The 16,441-nt window shown below is 42.8% G+C and overlaps 3 protein-coding genes across 5 annotated transcripts in view; 2 read left to right on the plus strand and 1 right to left on the minus strand.

Moving 5' to 3' along the window:
* On the plus strand, positions 1-10,993 carry LOC117642098 (putative leucine-rich repeat-containing protein DDB_G0290503). Of its 2 annotated transcripts, XM_034379934.1 has the most exons (18): positions 1-148; positions 586-665; positions 792-847; positions 927-1,205; positions 1,277-1,368; positions 1,454-1,598; positions 1,688-1,905; positions 1,991-2,074; positions 2,148-2,372; positions 2,450-2,743; positions 2,822-3,061; positions 3,146-7,203; positions 7,298-7,455; positions 7,556-7,770; positions 7,843-7,887; positions 10,116-10,178; positions 10,451-10,627; positions 10,712-10,993. In XM_034379934.1, the coding sequence occupies exons 1-18, from the start codon at positions 113-115 to the stop codon at positions 10,820-10,822; spliced, it is 6,576 nt and encodes a 2,191-aa protein (XP_034235825.1). In that variant the 5' UTR covers positions 1-112; the 3' UTR covers positions 10,823-10,993. The 2 variants fall into 2 exon arrangements, with proteins under 2 accessions (XP_034235825.1, XP_034235826.1); XM_034379935.1 differs by lacking the exon at positions 10,116-10,178.
* Positions 10,977-12,724, minus strand: LOC117642101 (cyclin-Q). Its single transcript, XM_034379938.1, has 8 exons — positions 12,626-12,724; positions 12,431-12,529; positions 12,102-12,224; positions 11,916-12,013; positions 11,627-11,845; positions 11,449-11,544; positions 11,240-11,374; positions 10,977-11,162 (listed from the first exon to the last, which is right to left on the minus strand). Exons 2-8 carry the CDS (start codon positions 12,441-12,443, stop codon positions 11,067-11,069), a joined length of 780 nt encoding a protein of 259 aa, XP_034235829.1. The 5' UTR covers positions 12,444-12,529; positions 12,626-12,724; the 3' UTR covers positions 10,977-11,066.
* LOC117642100 (COBW domain-containing protein 1-like) overlaps positions 12,672-16,441 on the plus strand; it is a 19,654-nt gene continuing 15,884 nt past the window's right edge. For both annotated transcript variants that reach the window (XM_034379936.1, XM_034379937.1), the window contains exons 1-12: positions 12,672-12,789; positions 12,896-13,082; positions 13,212-13,308; positions 13,387-13,478; positions 13,559-13,618; positions 13,699-13,736; positions 13,816-13,877; positions 13,981-14,067; positions 14,139-14,183; positions 14,261-14,317; positions 14,535-14,586; positions 14,666-14,800. In XM_034379936.1, the coding sequence (XP_034235827.1) occupies positions 12,917-13,082; positions 13,212-13,308; positions 13,387-13,478; positions 13,559-13,618; positions 13,699-13,736; positions 13,816-13,877; positions 13,981-14,067; positions 14,139-14,183; positions 14,261-14,317; positions 14,535-14,586; positions 14,666-14,800 (891 nt within the window). In that variant the 5' untranslated portion in view covers positions 12,672-12,789; positions 12,896-12,916. The remainder of the gene's footprint in view (positions 12,790-12,895; positions 13,083-13,211; positions 13,309-13,386; positions 13,479-13,558; positions 13,619-13,698; positions 13,737-13,815; positions 13,878-13,980; positions 14,068-14,138; positions 14,184-14,260; positions 14,318-14,534; positions 14,587-14,665; positions 14,801-16,441) is intronic.

A 16,441-nucleotide genomic window follows, 5' to 3' on the forward strand; every position in this document is an offset into this window, starting at 1 on the left:
TGCCGTTTGAAAGTTACTTCTGTTTGAATCTGCCGTTTCTGTTTTGAATTGTCGTCGGTTACGGCATGGTCTTTTCCAGTATTAATTTGCAAATTTTCCGCGTTGTAGAGCAATGAAAAGTGTGTGGAAGAAACTTGTGCTTAAATGGGTAAGTGACATATCTCTTTTCATAACATGCCTCTTCATTATTTTACTGTCTCTGGCGGTTGCTGGGGACGGTATCCATGGGTCTATGTCTTTTGGGAAAGCTATTTTTCTCGAATTTTCTGGACGTATATCAAAGGAAATGTCTACCTTTCCTATAAAGCATGTCCTGAAATTTTTCGTGAGACCACTCTTGCGGATAATGGCTGCAGGGGGTGAAGCGTCACTGCCTATTAATAACGGTCTTTTCAACAAACACTAACCTCTACCAATGGCTCGACTTTCCTGGGATGATAATTTTTCTCAGAAGAGATCTTAGTATCAGTCGGATGTTTTGTCCTACATTCCAGCCTTAGTCATCCAAGTGCTGATTTCTGAGGTATCCCTTGTCCATGCTTGTCAACTGTATTCATACTCAACAATGCATGGCCTTTGTTGCAGCTCAACTGCTTTGGTGTCGATTCCGTTAAAAAAGTGAATGATGTCAGAGAAAGAGACTTCTTGAAAGCTTTGCCGTCTAGGTAAGTTTAAAGTGTATCTTTTGTTAAAGGTTCTGTTTCTTGTATCTTGTATCTTTTGATGGGATAAGTCTTATCTCTTCCCGATAATTTTGCTCATTTTGAAATGTATTTTCTTTATTATTACAGATCTGTTTCTGAAAACAACAATGAACCATTTAAGCAGCTACTTCTATTCCTGCATGGTAAAAATTCTGTCTTTATTTGACCATTATTATTCTAAATTTTCATTTGTACATAAATAAATCTTTATGTTCTGCACAGAGCATTACCCCAAGTATGACTCCAGATTATTGGATCACACTGACGTGTCATGGACCCAAGAAGAAGACCTTTATCTCATAGCGAGTCTCTTGCTGCTTCATGCCTCAATTTTCGACCCTTCACAAACATTTCAGCAAAATGCTACTTCAATGCTAAATGGTGCGGAGCAAAACCTCATTGTTAGGTTTCTCCAAGGAGCTATGTGTTTCGAGCAACAGTTGACACGTCAGAAATTAATGGATTGCATTGAAGCTTTAGACTGTGAGGATGTGACAATGGGTAGGTGATAATATTGCTGCTCCGCTATGTATTCTAACATTAACTTTTATTGCTTTGTTTTAACATTTCAGGTAACACTCTAACTGTTCCCAAAAGACGATCCCTGAATTTAACTTCCTCTCCAGCATCAAATGTCAAAGCACCTTTGGAGGAGTTTTTATCTGTGAGTTATCTCTGAATTTTCCAGGATATTTACTTACATGAACCATTCAACACTGTTGTTGACTGTGAAATTTTTCTTTATTTAGTCTCCAGTTGCTCGTCAAAAGAGACTGTCTGTTGGAACAAGGGATCGAGTGCTTAGGCTGGAGGTTAATTTGGAGCAAGAACAGACAGAGAAACAGGACCTGCAGGAGCAAGTGAAAAAACAACAATCTCAGATAGCAGACTTGGGTAAGTTTTGCACCAAAACAACTTTTTTAAACTTATAAATGTAAATAAATTGCTGTGTTAAAAGTAACTATTATTGGGTCATATTTCAGTTAAGAAATATCAAGACAAATTGGAAGAAATTAAGGTTCTTCAGGAGGACTTGAGAAAAGCTGAAGAAGGCCACGAAGAGTTAAATGTTCTTAAAGGTTTTGAGAAAGAGGAGAAACTTCGATTGTGCCAAAGTCTCTCGGATTCAGAAAAGTATGTTCAAAAACTAGAAGATGACATTGAATTGAGGAAAACAAACGAAGATCTGCTGAAGCAAAAAGTTAGGAAATTTATCTGACTATTCAAAATGCTTTTGTGTTTGTTTGTCTGGTTTGTTAACCCTTTAGCATTTTCCTACTTTACAGCTTTTAGCTGCTGAAGAAAGATCTTCTGAAGTTGCAGCAATATTAAAAGTCACAAGAGATGAGCTTGGCATCTTAAAGCAGCAGGTCAGTCTATTTTTTCTTCGTTGTGATTCTGTTGAGAGTGTTTTCTCATCTTTTATTCGTTTCCTCTCTATAGATTTCTGAGCAGACAGAAGAAAACGCAGAGCTCAGGCTGAGGTGTTCCCAGTTAGAAAGAGACTATAATCAAATTCAGGTCTTGTCACCAAGACGGCCATCTCTTGCTCCCCTTTCTCCGTCTCCTGCTCCGGAAAGTCTTGGATTCATACTGGAGAAAGAAATGATGGAGAAGGAGAATGAAAATATACAGCTTCAAAACAATATCAAGGATCTGACTAGTGAGGTTGGTACTGTCTCATACCTCTCTTTTTTGTGTACTTGAGGACACTTCTAATTTATTTATTTTACCAATTTTTTCAGCTGCAGAAACTTAAAGAAGCGTATTTTGAACTGGAAAAAAGTCATGATGCAACATTACTCTCTCAGAAGAAATTTGAAATAAGAATTGAAAACCTTCAGAAATCCATTGACAAAACTACTGAAGAACTCTTTACCTGCAGGAGTGAAAAAGAGGACATAAATTCTCGCTTTTCAGAAATGTGTAGAGCCAAGGAAATTTTAGAAGCAAAAGTTAAAGAAATTAATGCTGAGAAGGACACCCTGTCAAATGTGCAAACATCCCTTGAAAAATCAAACCGTGACCTGGAAGTACAAGTATGTTAGCAGTTCTTATTTGTAAAATGTGTAGAAATGACTTAAATTTGCTGACAATTTTCTTTTTTTTTTTTGTAGTTGGCATTACTAACTGCTAAACTAACAATAGCAGAAGAAAGGGAACAGGAGCAGTGTGAATTTGCTCAAGAGAAGATCGCTCAGTTAAGCAGCGCCAATCAAAAGATCAGTGAGATGGAGTTTGAGTTGAAGAAGTCTATGAAAAGTCAGGAAGCAATTGAACAACAGTTAAATGATGTCAAAAAAAAATTAAGTGTAGCCAAAAATGCTGAGTTGGAAAAGATTGACTTAGAAGAACAGGTACAAATTTTGAAATGAAGACTTTTTATTAGCTATCTTCTATTCACTGGTATGTACTAACATTTTCTCCTTTTTATCATCCAGGTCAATACTTTAAGGAATCTAAATGAAGATCTAGAGAAGAAGATGGAACATTCCCTCTCTGCACAGATGAATTTAGAGAAAAGACTGCAAAATGTGTCAGAAGAAAGAAAAGCTTTTGAGGCACAGCTGGAAGATGTCCTGCAGAAAAGAAATGATCTCTCTGCATCTATTCATAAAATAACTGCTGAGAAAGCCAAAGTGGTTGCAGAAAATACTGCTCTTCTGAAAGAAAAGGTTCAGTGGGAAGTCCAGCTTCAAGGTGCGTTGAAGAATGCTCAGGAAGCTAAAGACCAAGCTGCTCAGGAGGCTTCCCAGAAGAAAGTCACCACAGATAAGTTAGATGAAGTATTAGCCTCAAACGAAGTGTTAAACTCTCTGCTTTCTATTGCAACTCAACAAGAAAGTGACCTCAACCAAAAAATTGAACAAATCACAAAGCAGAAGAAATCCGTTGAAAATCAGCTTTCCTGCATTTTGAAAGAAAAGGATAAGTTGGAGTTGTCATTGCAAGAGCAGTCTTCCAAAGTGAATAAAATCAGTGAAGAGAATGATTCATTGAACCAAAATCTATCGGCAAAGGCAATAGAGGCTGAAAATTTGAGGTCCAATTTATCTTTACTTTCGAGTGTAAAAGAGAATTTGCAGACACTGTTAGATTCTGAAACTGCTGAAAAGCAAACACTTTGTTGTCAATTGGCTGCTGTTAGGCACAAAATGGAGTTGGAGAGCAATGAAGTCGCTCAGCTAAGAAGCGAATTAAAAGAATTACATCAGCTATGTAAAGATAAAACATCTGCTATAACTGACCTGGAAATGGAGAAGAATGACTTGGAAGACGACTTAGCCCATTATGTAAGCAGTTTAAATGCCACAACACAAGAGAATTTATCCCTGAAGGCTGAATTATCTTCACTGAAGGAGGATAAAGATAAGATCTCTTTGGAGTGTAGGTCTGTAACTGAACACCTTTCAGATCTGGAACAGAAGTATGAGCAACTTAACTTCACTTTGTCTTCTGCAACTAATGAAAAAGAATCTTTGCTGGCCCAATTATCAACTAGGACTAAGCAAAAGGAGGAAGCTTTGTCTAAATTGGAGGATTTCCAGATCAAGCTTTCTGATCTTGAGAAGCAGCTGGCCGAATTAAAGGGTGTCAATAAAGAGCAGGAGCAACAGTTGAGCTCGCAGTCTGTTGAGATGGCGAAACTTCTGGAGGAGCACGGCCGTGACAGGGAGGAGCTGTCAAAGAGAGTCAGTGGCTTGCAGGATGAATGTGAGGAGAAGTGTCAGCAGCTGAGTATATTGAGACAAGACCTCGTTGAACTACAGACCACCTCTGAAAATGTAAAGGCCGAAAATCAGAAACTTATGGAAGAGGGGCAAATTATATTGAACAATAAATGTGCTTTGGAGGAAGAGGTTGCCAAGTACATTTCTCAGGTAGAGATCTTAACTCAGGAAAAGCAGAGTATGTTAGAACAGTTTCTGACATCCCAAGCAGAGAAGGAAGAGGCTTTAAAATCTGTCAAAAATAACAACAAAACATTATCTTCTGAACTCCAGTCAGAACGGGAGGTGAAAGAAGGATTGCTTTCTGATCTGCAGACTAAAGATGGCATTATTTTGGAGCTGCAAAAAAGTGGTGACATCAAAGAAAAAGAACTTTCCAGCTACCAAGAAAAATTGTCCATAGCAAAACAAGAAAAAGACACTCTCCAAGAAGAATTATGCTCACTTCTGTCCAAGAACCAAGCACTTTCTTCGAGTCTTGATCTCCTTACAGTTCAGAAATCTGAGAAAGAAACTGAATACCTGACACTTACAGAGGAGTTGTCAAATAAAGCAAAATCTCTGGCAGAAGAAGTTCAGAGGCTTAGTTCAGACAAGCAGATGTTGGAGAAGAATATTGTTGAAAATAATGGTGCGCTAGAAAGTATAAAGTCCTTGGAAGCACAACTCTCTGATAAAACTGTGCTTATTAGTGAACTTGAAGATAGACTCAAGGCCAATGAAACTGAGGCTCGAGAAGAGCTCAGTCGAACTGTAAAGTCCCTGGAAGCACAGCTTTCTGATAAAACTGTGCTTATTAGTGAACTTGAAGATAAACTTAAGGCCAATGAAACTGAGGCTCAAGGTGAGCTCAGTCGAACTGTGAAGTCCCTGGAAGAACAACTTTCTGAGAAAACTGTGCTTATTAGTGAACTTGAAGAAAGACTTCGGGCCTTTGAAGTTAAGCGTGAACAGGAAGAAAGAGACATGAATCAATCGAAGGAAAGCCTGGAAAAAATGCATAACAAGATTCAGGAGTTGTCCAATAAACTTCAAGCTGCTAATCAACAACAAAAAGAATTGTTTGATAGTGCTGAAGTAAATAGAAAGCAAATGGACCGACAAATAGAGGAGTTGCAGGGATCCATTGAAGTAAAAGAAGATTTATTATCTGAAACACAAAAGTGTGTTGAAAAGCTGCGTTCAGAAAGAGATACACTCAAAGAACTGCTTTCTGTAAAAGATCAAATTATTTCTTGCCACAAAGCCACTGCCTCTTCTTTGGAAAGACAATCCAGTGATGAGCTTGATGTTGCCATGAAGCTTCTAGAGGGTGAATTGCATACTTCTCAGTCAGCATCAGAGAAGATGGCACAGGACTTGAAAGAAGTTCAGAAAAATTTTGATGAAGAGAAGAAAAACTTGTTGATAGCTTTGGAAGAAGCTCAGTCTACTGCTAAGAGTTATCAAAAGGAGGCTGTTGAGCTTAAGCAACAGTTGTTTGCTCCTCAAGGTCGAACTGAAATGTCTGAACTTCAACAAGAAGAGCAACAGTGGCAGATGAGCCGTGTGAAACACCAACAGCAATTCCAGTTTGAGTCGATGATGACTCAAAAAATTGATGTGGAAGAGCATCTAAGTCAACTTCGGGAGATTATCAAGGAAGTGAGTCGAACATGTGACAATTTGTTTGCTGCCTTACCTACTAACTGTGATGCTGTTCATGAAGTGACCATTATGAGAAAAGAGGTTGAAATGAAATTACGGGCTGTAGACAAGAAGTATGCTGACAGCTTGTGTGATATTATTTCCCTCGCCCATGAAATGTTGAGGAAGTCAAAGAAGCAAACTCAAGATTCCTTCGCAGACAGTCAATCTGATAGTATGGAACCACTGATTTCACCTGAAAACAGTAATATTGAAGACAGAGTTACTAAGTCATGTGAGGCCATGACTTCCTTAATTTGTGATGTTCGATCTGCCATTAACAGCTGCAAATTTTTAATAGAACGCTGTGAAAGTTTCCTTAAAGCCCAGACACGAGAGTCTTTGCGCATCAAGACATCTATCAGTAAGGACAGCATGGAAGATGTGGTGTGTGAAAACTCAAATCACAGTAATGGGTCTAGAGATATTATTCCTGCTCCAATCGAACCTTCAATGCAGAAAGTACTTGGCAACTCATCTAGCAACAAGAATAATGCCCTGAAAGATACAAGTTTGTTCGGTGGGTCAGCATCATTAGAAGAAGCTTACTCACTGATGAAGGAATCTCATGAAGAGTTACAAAAGCAAGTTGCAGACCTTCACAAGCAAATTGAAGAGAGCAAACTGTCTTCCCTGCGGCCTAACAATCATGAGATGGAGCTTGCTGTTGCCAAATTACAAGAAAAGGTCAATGTCCTAAGTGAGCGTCCAACTCAAAAAGAGCTTGAAGACAAGCTGAAAGAACTTCATGTTCATTACTCGAGTAAGCTAGAAACTATGAAAATCAAAATGAAACAAATTGTCAAAGATGAGGTAGAAAAGGTTGAAGAAGAAAAGAGAGAGTCAGAAAAAGAAATAGTTGCCAAGTATAGTAAGCGCATCACTGAGTTTGAAGAGCATGTTCAACAGTTGAGTGCACAATTGTGGAAACTTGGAGAGAAGTTGCTGCAAGAGCAGCAGGATCACAAGAATGCTGAAAAAGAGTTGTCTGCTTTGAAGGAGCGTCAACGCCAATATTTGATGACGAAGCAACGCACTCAATCATTGGATCGTCTAGATGTCATTTTGCAAGGGGCAAATAGGTAAGTTACTTTTTTGTGTCTTCAACACTCAGTATATTCCTCCCCCTTCACCTTAAACATAACTAATATAATGAAGAAATATTGCTTCTCCCAGTGGAAAGTCTTCATCTCAACTGAAACGACGCTGCAACAGCCAAGTCACTCAGGGAGGACTTGCATCATCGAAGGTTCATCCCAAAAGAGATCTTTCGCCAGATGATGTGGATGAGGGAGCTGCGAAACGATCAACTATGATGGCACCAGCATCAATGGGTGATTATTTTGTTCAGATATTCAAATCCAAATTTTATCATTATTTTCTTTTAATGTTGTTAAGATTGCTAAATTGCTAAGATCATTCTTTGAATTATAGGTTTAGCCTTCCCAGAAGAAGATGAAGATGGAGAAATGTTTAACAATGACTATTTGGCTGAGTTGAAAGAAGGGCGATGTAGGGTACCTTTAGATGGCAGCAGACTAAGTGAACTGCAGTATCGCAACTCCCTGTGCCCGCCCCATCTTAAAAGCTCCTATCCTGTGGAAACTCAATTTCATGACACACAATCATGTAAAGATGAAGACATCAAGGTAACTAAAGACCCGAGAAACTGTAGTAATTTAATATCTTAGCAATATCTTCATATGTTTTATTTTGTGCAGGGTCCAGAGACCAGGGCAAGACGACCAGGGAAGGATAGAGGAACTGTAAGTATAATCAAAGTTGTTTCTACTGTAGTGGATTTTAATTCTGGGTTAAGGTCTTTGTGTTAGTATTCGTTTTGTTTAGGCAGTTGAATAGCAAAAGTCCTTCTCCTCTTTGTTTCCTCCTTGCTGACCCTCCCCATTACTTCCAGAGGGTGGTGGCTGGGTGGCCCAAGCAAACACTAGATGAGCAGAAACGCATGCTTCTGCAGCTGCGCTATGTCCTGTCACGCCCCAAATCTGGTCGTCGATCAATAATTCATACTAGAAATCACTGGCTAGATATCAAGGAGCTCCGTTATCCTTCTCGAGTTTATGCCAGATCCCCTATGGAGCAATACAAATCAGTATCTGAACCGGATGGCTCTTCAGTATTGCGTGTACCAGTGAGGAAGCAATATATCATCCAAAAACCAAAATTTACCACTGGAGTAGCATCTAGCAAATTTAACATGCAACAGCCTCAAAACCAGAACTATTTGTTTGTGAATCCAAGTGAATGGCTTTCTTGTAAGAAGTGTCTACCACTTGGTCCAAAATTGAGTACAAGTTCTAAAGCTGGAAGAAGATCACCAAAACCTGCATGCCTTGAAAGGCCCAGATCAAAGAGAAACAACATAAGACCAACCAAACCCAGAAGTCCGAGGTCTGTTCTCTGGTCCAGACAACTAAGCAGAAGTACCAAACATCATAGGTTTATTGAGGGCTGCACTGCATCCACATCCAACAAGCCAATTGATTTTCAGGACAGGAAAAATAAGCCTGTTCAGCACAGGAAATTGACTGACAAATCTCCCTTAAATAGGCATGTTAAGTCCCCCTATCTAGTGACTCCATGTGTGCCACCGCCCAAATTGCTTTCAAGCAAGCCCAAAGTGAGAAGTTTGTTGAGGATGGAGCAAACCCCCGCCCTTCAGTACCCTCCTAAAATACATTTAAAGGATCATGATGACAAATCTAGGCCTAAACCATCTCCGAAGGGAAAAACTAAGAATGGGGCAAAACCTACTGGTCAAAGAAATAAGGCGCTCTTTACAGTAAAAGCCAACACTAGTGGTACTAAAATTGGGGGGAACCGAGTGAAACAAAATCTTGCAAGCTCAGTTGTATCAGAGGAGAAGCCACCTTGTAGAGCTGTTTCATGTCTCAAACCCAAACCTTGGTGTGGAAAAAAGATTAAGATTACCTCAAGTCCCCGTGGTCAAAAGGGAAGAACTTTAAAGAGTGGAAGAAGTGTGGAGTCTTGTGGAACGCCTCTTCACAGACACTCTTTCTTCGGTAAACCAATTAGAAGCCCTCATCGGAGAAACAAAGATGGTAACGTCATGACTCCTAAGCAGGTTGATAAAAGGGTTGATGACAATGATGATGGTCTGATGCTTGCTGAAGCACACACAGACAGCTGTAACAAAGCTCCTGAAGCTCAGAGGTGCCGGAAGGGAGTATCTGCCGATACATGCTCATTACCTTTGAAAGGCCATGGACCCGGAAGTGTGATGGCTCAGAGACTTGCATGTGATAAACGCCTGCTGAGCAGTAAAATGAAATGGAACAAGCCAAATGTTGTCAGACTACCAAAGACCATGAAAATGGAAGAAAAGTCTCTAAACAGTGCAGGATACAGGGTCCCTTTATTTGACAAATCTCCAATTCCTGCAGCACCCGATTGCCCAACAGCTGTTCCTGAGCTTGGAAGAGATGTACTTGAAGAAAAATCAAACGAAGTTGTCCTCAACTCTGGTCCCCTTTATGCATCTGAAGCAGTTCTGGCCGGAGGGCCTTTGTCTTCCCTTGTTGGGCAAACTTTCCAACTGAAAGGCAGTCTTGTGGAAAGAGTTCTGTCCCGCTTTGGGAATTCTGAGCGGACAGGAAAGCTCTGTGAGCTTGCCCACACACTGCTGCCAAATGTGGAAATTCCCAGTTGTTAATTGAAGTCTTGTCAAATCAAAATTATTTTATGTGAATTATTCAAATTTTCCTGATTCCACATCACTCCAAAAGAGGTATCTACCCAAAAAATTGAAATTAAAAAAAAAAAAAAATGCACTTAGAAGAGGGAATGCAAGCTTATCTTTTGACACAATACATATTTCTAATGCTATCATGGTGAAAGTTTGAGTTTGTTGAGATGTTCTTATTTTATTGTAGCATGCACTTTCAGAGTAAATATGCACACTTTGTTCTTTGTGAGGGGTAGGAGTGTAGATTTAAATGCATGGTTTACTTTACAGACTTCTTACAAAAAGCCTGGCCCTCCTACTCCAAGCAAAAAGGCTGGAAGACTCTCTCTTCAGGTGAGTGTAGTTGACTGGCAGTCCAGGTGCACACCTCAGCTCTCCAATCCCTTGTAGCCTCACTTGGTTTTATTTCATGTATCCATTTGTTCTTTTCCTGTAAATGTAGCTTATGTGTGAATTTTGGTTTCTGTGGATGGGATGAACCCTTTATTCAAGTACCTTATATGCAAACAATGGTTGATTGAGTTCAAAGCTGTTAAATTTTGTTTACCCCAGTGATTGCGGTGTGGTGGTCAAGTCTAATAAAGGTCTACATATCCATTTTCCAGGGGAAAGAAGACCTGACGCCTCGAGTTGCAGCTCTTCGTGAACACAATGAGTCCCTCTCATCCCAGGGCACAGGCATGCTCAGAGTTGCCAAAACTACTCCAAGCCGACTTAGGGCTCTCTTCACCAGCAGCAAGGTGGCTAATGCTGCTACTTTGCCTGCCACCAAGAGAGACGAGGTATGGGAGTCATTTTTTTTCTGGAATGCTTGCTTATTTGCCTGTAGAGGTCATCTTTTGACATATTTCTTCCCCATCCAACAGAGCTCCAACCCTGCCACTCCAACCTCCAAACGGCTGAGCATTTTCAAGCGAACTTTTGGTGGGAACAAAGAAAACCAAAATGCATCCAGTGGGTATGCTTCATTCCGCTAGCCTTCCTCACTAACAGTATTTTAATTATGTATTTTTATCTTTGTTAGAACTAACTTAGCTAAGTAAATTCAAAGAATTGTTGATAACTTTTATTATTTTTATAATTTTTCATGTGTCGCAAGTTTTGCTTGGTAACCAATAAATTTTTATCAAGTGACCTTTCTAAAATAAGTTTTATTAATCTTTAAGTCTATGAAATATAATGGTGAATGTATCAGTTCCTGGGGCCTCAGATGACTAGTTATTATGCTGTGGGCACTTCTGATTCCTTATCATATACACCCATGATCTTCTCCATTATTTCCCACATTTTATCTTTATTTAGATCATCAGCAAACACCTAATAAAACAAAACAAAAACAAAATGAAATTTCATGCCAGCAAGATAAAACGCAAAGTTAGTATTCAGATACTTACTGAGTACCAGAAAGGTCCATCACATTCATCAGTTAGAGGGACAGTGACTCCATAGCACTGTAAAGCCAAGCCAATGCAAGCCAGAGCAATGTGCTGAGGAGAGTAATCCAGCACTGCAGCATCCAAATGGAAGTCCTGCAAGCAATATACATGAGCACAACAATCTTTTTATATCATGTGAAATTAAATAGGGTAAGCTAGACCTTTACCTGTAAGAAGGCAAAGGCAGCCTTGGCTAGGGGGATTCGCCTCCACTGGTCAGATTCAAACCAGCCTTGCAGACTCTTCAGGTAGTGGAACATGTACTGTGAAAGAAAAAAAAAAGGACGTAATTTCTCCCAATACAAACAGGGGTCAGAGAACACAATGTGAGGGGAGTATGCATACCTTGTGAGGATGGTCTGGGGTTACTTCAAAGCGAAGCATGCGCATGAGAAGAAGTTCAGCCTGAACAATGGAATCGCGGAGGTTCCAGTAGTCATTATTGAGCTCTAGGGGAGGTGAGTTACGATTTAATGTACTGTGTGAGACATTCATGACATCGCGCAACTTCAGTCCATCATCTTTGCTTTTGCCTGCAAGGTATAAAGCTGTAGCACCAAACAGCTGCAATAATAAGGGATGTAATTAGCTTTGTTCAAACTCAAATACAAAAGAAGGATTACCAAAAACCTACATAAGTATCGTATGAATTCATGTCTGCTTCTCTGAAGAACCGATGGAACAACACAGCAGCGGTGGCAATCGTCAAGGGTTGTGCATTAAGCTTCAGTCCTGAAACATGAATGAGCACATTGATAGAAGACAATAAACTTCCATTAATGATGACAATTGAATATAAGTGAAACTAGCTCTAGCTTACCACACTCAAATATGAAGCGAGCGCCAGAGAAATGGTTGACACGGTCCTCGTATTTGACAGGAGGGAACTCGCGACCTTTGGTCTGTCGCAGCTGCATCACGTCGATGACGTCCTTCATGGAGCCTGGAACAACCAGCAGCAAAGTTTAAGTTTAACGACAAGGAAACAGAGATATGAAAAGCTACAGGAAGTCCTTACGAGGACGGACGGCAGTAATTGGGACTAATCTGTAGCTAGATCACCGTCAATAAGACTGCATGCTAAGGACATACATCGCGCTGGTAAGAAGCAAAGGCTGGTACGAGATTGGGTATTAGAAATAGACGTACCTCGGGACATCATTGTGAGATTGTCAGGTTATGTCACAAAAGTAAACAAGGTGAAGAAGAGCCTTCGCAGACGTCCAATGATGCAGATGTTTTCTAAAACTGTGGGGGCAAGATTCAGAAAGATTGGTAAGCCAACGAGTCAAGGATAAAAGAGCAAATAATTGCGAAAAGCAGGAAAATCTCGAAAATACATACAGCCGGCTCCCTTTGAAGAGCACCCAACAAAAGCGATCAGCGAGCGCGAGCGCGGCGTCAACTGGAGTGTGTATAATGGCCGTGCAAATAGTGATGCCGTGTGAATAACTGCCGGTAACTACGTTATTGGCAGGCGGGCATAAGGCGCAGAATTTGTTTGAGAGGTTGGAACTTGTCGTTAGCAAATTCGTTTCTTAAACCAAGTTTTCATTCGTGTCATTTACTGATTGTCCGTGCTCAAGGATTGTGAAGGTTTCGTCTCCCTTGCAGAGTCTTGATTTGCATCGAACAATGGACGATGATGATGTTCCCGAGTTGGTTCCAGTGGATTTCCAGCCGGTACCGGTGACAGTCATCACAGGGTACCTTGGGGCCGGAAAAACCACCCTCCTCAACTATATTCTGCACGAACAAAGCGAAAAGAAAATAGCAGTAATTCTCAACGAGTTTGGAGAAGGTCAGTCATCTTAGTTCATTGCTTTGAAAGGACTTAGAGTTGTTTGAGAACAAGTTCTCTATCCTGTCATAGTTGTAAGACGAACATGTTGTCATGAGTGCCCTCTTTTATCTTTTGATTTCATGTTAGGAAGTGCTCTGGAGAAAAGTATATCTGTTGGGTCCGAAGGAGCTCTGTACGAAGAATGGTTGGAGTTACGCAATGGTTGCCTATGCTGTTCAGTAAAGTTCGTAGTTTTGTGCACCTAGAAGAAATGATCTAGCACTTCTATGGAAATGTATATTAATTTAACATATTTTTCCAGAGATAACGGAGTTAAAGCTATTGAAAATCTCATGTCCAAACGAGGGAAATTTGATTATATTCTATTAGAAACAACAGGACTTGCAGACCCAGGTAAATCATTCGCTAGCGGATTTCCTTTTTAAGTTGTCTGTCTTCTACTCAATCTAATATTTTGTGTTTTCTCCTCATAGGACCTATTGCCACAATGTTTTGGTTGGACAAAGAACTTGGAAGTGACATTTTTCTAGACGGTAGGTTTTCAAAAGTGTACGTCACTAAATTTTCCAGGTTGTCTTGTTGGTCTTACTTTGATTTTGATTTGCCTTTGCAGGTATTATCACTGTGGTTGATACAAAGCACTGTTTGGAGGTATGTTGTATTTGAAACTAGAAATTAAAACCTTGAAAAGAGACTATTATTTCATATCAATTTATTCACTACATTATAGCAAATTAATGATGATACTGCTGTCAACTTTGAAGATGGAGAACCCAGTAATGCAGCAATTAGGTTAGTTCCTCTAAAGCCATTAAAGGTTCTCTAAAACCATAAAAGGTTTTGAATTATATGAAACAGAATTATTCTGTCACTAATCCATAACATTTGTTTTCAGACAAGTATGTTTAGCTGATCTTATTCTGTTAAACAAAACTGATCTCACTTCAGAAGAGACATTGAAGAAAACCAAAAGTCTAATACGGTAAGTATTTCTTTTGTCAATTCAGTTTCTAGGAAAAAAACATTTTATTAGATAAGTAATTTTTTTTTTAGCAAGTTGAATGGTGTTGTAGACTTGATCGAAACACAACACTCCAAGTGAGTTAAATTGCATTCGGTTCATTGTTTGTCATAGTTTCCTCCCCTTTCTAATCTTAATTTTCCCCTTTTGTAAGAATCTCTTTGGACAAGATTTTGGATCTGCGTGCGTACAGTGGCACTGGATCCGCCAGGTGAGTTTTGCTCTGTTCTGTCAATGCTGTATTGTGGGTTGCGTACCTGGCTAGGCGTCCCCCAGGTGGTGTTAATTGGGTTGCCTATCTCGTGGGCGCCCTTCGGTAGGTGTCGGTTGGGTTGCCTACTATTAGTTATTTTGGATAACTAGCGCCTCACCCTAAATAAATGGAGGAGGGGGAGATAACGAAACGACTGTTGTCGTCGTTTTTCCAGACTGGAGCGTCTGATGTCCGCTGGCCAGGATGCGGCGTCGCATTTAGACAAGGTGACTAATGACACTAGACGCGACGTGTGTTGCAAACTCTCACGACTCTTCTAACAAAAACTTTTGATTTTCTCGCCAGGAGGTCGGCAGTGTGACCCTTCTCCTGGACCAGCCTCTGGGCCGCGGCGCCCTGGACCTGTTCCTGCAGCGCGTCCTGTGGGAGGGCCGCCTGAAGGACTCGGCGGGCAGGACGGCCAACGTCATCAGGCTCAAGGTAAGCCGAAGGCCAAGCCGAAGGCAGTCGGGCGAATCCGCTCCGTCTCTCTCACACCCTTGCGGCACGCTGCACGAGTGCGAGGGAGACAGAGAGGGCCACGCCACTGTGTGCAGTGCTCGCTCGCCAAGTGGCGCACTCACTCACTCTCATGCGTGGCGCAGTTTTGCCCACCCCTTCATTTCCGACTGCCAGCAGCCCCGCGTACTGAATCTCCGACCTGCATTATCCGCCATTGAAAAGCCCCTCGAGTGGGAGAGAGAGAGAGCGAGAGAAGGATTCTGTTCTCCATTTGGCACTTGTTGCGGTGCGCTTCTTTAGGCCACATCTGTCGCCCGCAGTGCACCGCGAGGAGGACCGCGAGCCCGGCGGGGGGCTGCGGCGCGCTGCCTCGCGCTGTCTCTCTCGCCCCCTGCGGGACAACCCACGGGGGTGAGAGAGACTGAGACCTGTTCGAAATGGGGCTGCAGCTGGACGTCCTGGTCGGTCTGACAGATGGGTTGCCTACCTCCAGGCGGACCTCTGTCGTCGATGCGTTGCCAGCCGTTGGAGGGGTGGGAGGCGGGTTTCGGGTTTCGAATGGCCGCTTTGAGGTTGAGGTGCGAAACCTTGAGAGGGGTTCGCAGAGGTTCCCACCCGCGTCGTGCCCGACGCTGGCGCCTGCCTGATCATCTCCTGCCGTTTCCTCCTCGCCGCCCTGCCGTCCGATTTCGAAGGACCGTTCCGTCGCTCTGTCTCTCTCGCACCCCCACGGGACGCCCAACGAGTGCGAGAGAGACGGAGCGACGGAGCAGCGGCTGGACCGCACTCACCCCGGACGCGCCTTTTCCCTCCGCCGTCATTTTATCTGACCTGACGCAGGATTCAGTTAGAGAGCCGTCACGAGAGTCCTCGACGCGCCACCCCGCCCCGCCCCCCCGCCCCGCCCCGCAGGATTGTCACGCGCGCGACGCGATCTAATCTGCCGTCCCTCGGGACGCCCGGAGCCGAGCCGAGCAAGCCGCGGCCCGCGGCCCTGGCCTGGCTGCCTGGCTGGGCTGGGGTGCCCTGGGGGAACCATCAGCTGTCTCATTGCGACAGATTGACACTTGTAAACTGTTTCCGCGCCGCGCACGCTGCGTTGGCTGTGCGCTCCCAGCGCTGCTGCCTTTGTCCGAGCGGCCCGCGGCCCACAGCCCACGGCCCGCCCATTCCATTCTTCACGGGTGGTTGCCGCATTGCCGCATTCGCGGCGTTTAGCGTGTGGCGTTTTGGGACGGATGGCAAAAGCGCAAAGTAACGAGCCGGTCGCCGCGAGTCTCCGCGGGTGGGCCGTGGCGGCTTGCTGTGGGCATGCCCTCCCTGTGCACGGTCCTGCTCAGGCTCCTATGGTCCTTGTGATTTGCCGTGGGTTGCCTTTGGTTTGGTCCTTCCCTTGCGCCTCGATCCGACTCGGACCGTGTAGTATCCAGGCCACCCTTTTGGCCCCCTTTGGTTCCCTTCTGCCCCTTCGGCCGGGCCTGGCGTCTTCGGCGACGACGTCTCGAACGGGACGCGAGGCAACGCGAAGCCGGATAAGTGCCGTGTCGTTCGCCCATCCGCCCTCTCTTGCTCTCGCTCCGCTCTCTCTCGCTCTCTCTCTCGCTCTCTCTCTCGCTCTCT

This window comes from Thrips palmi, unplaced genomic scaffold (genome assembly GCF_012932325.1).
Source record: "Thrips palmi isolate BJ-2018 unplaced genomic scaffold, TpBJ-2018v1 HiC_scaffold_16, whole genome shotgun sequence".
In the NCBI taxonomy this organism is placed as follows: domain Eukaryota; kingdom Metazoa; phylum Arthropoda; class Insecta; order Thysanoptera; family Thripidae; genus Thrips; species Thrips palmi.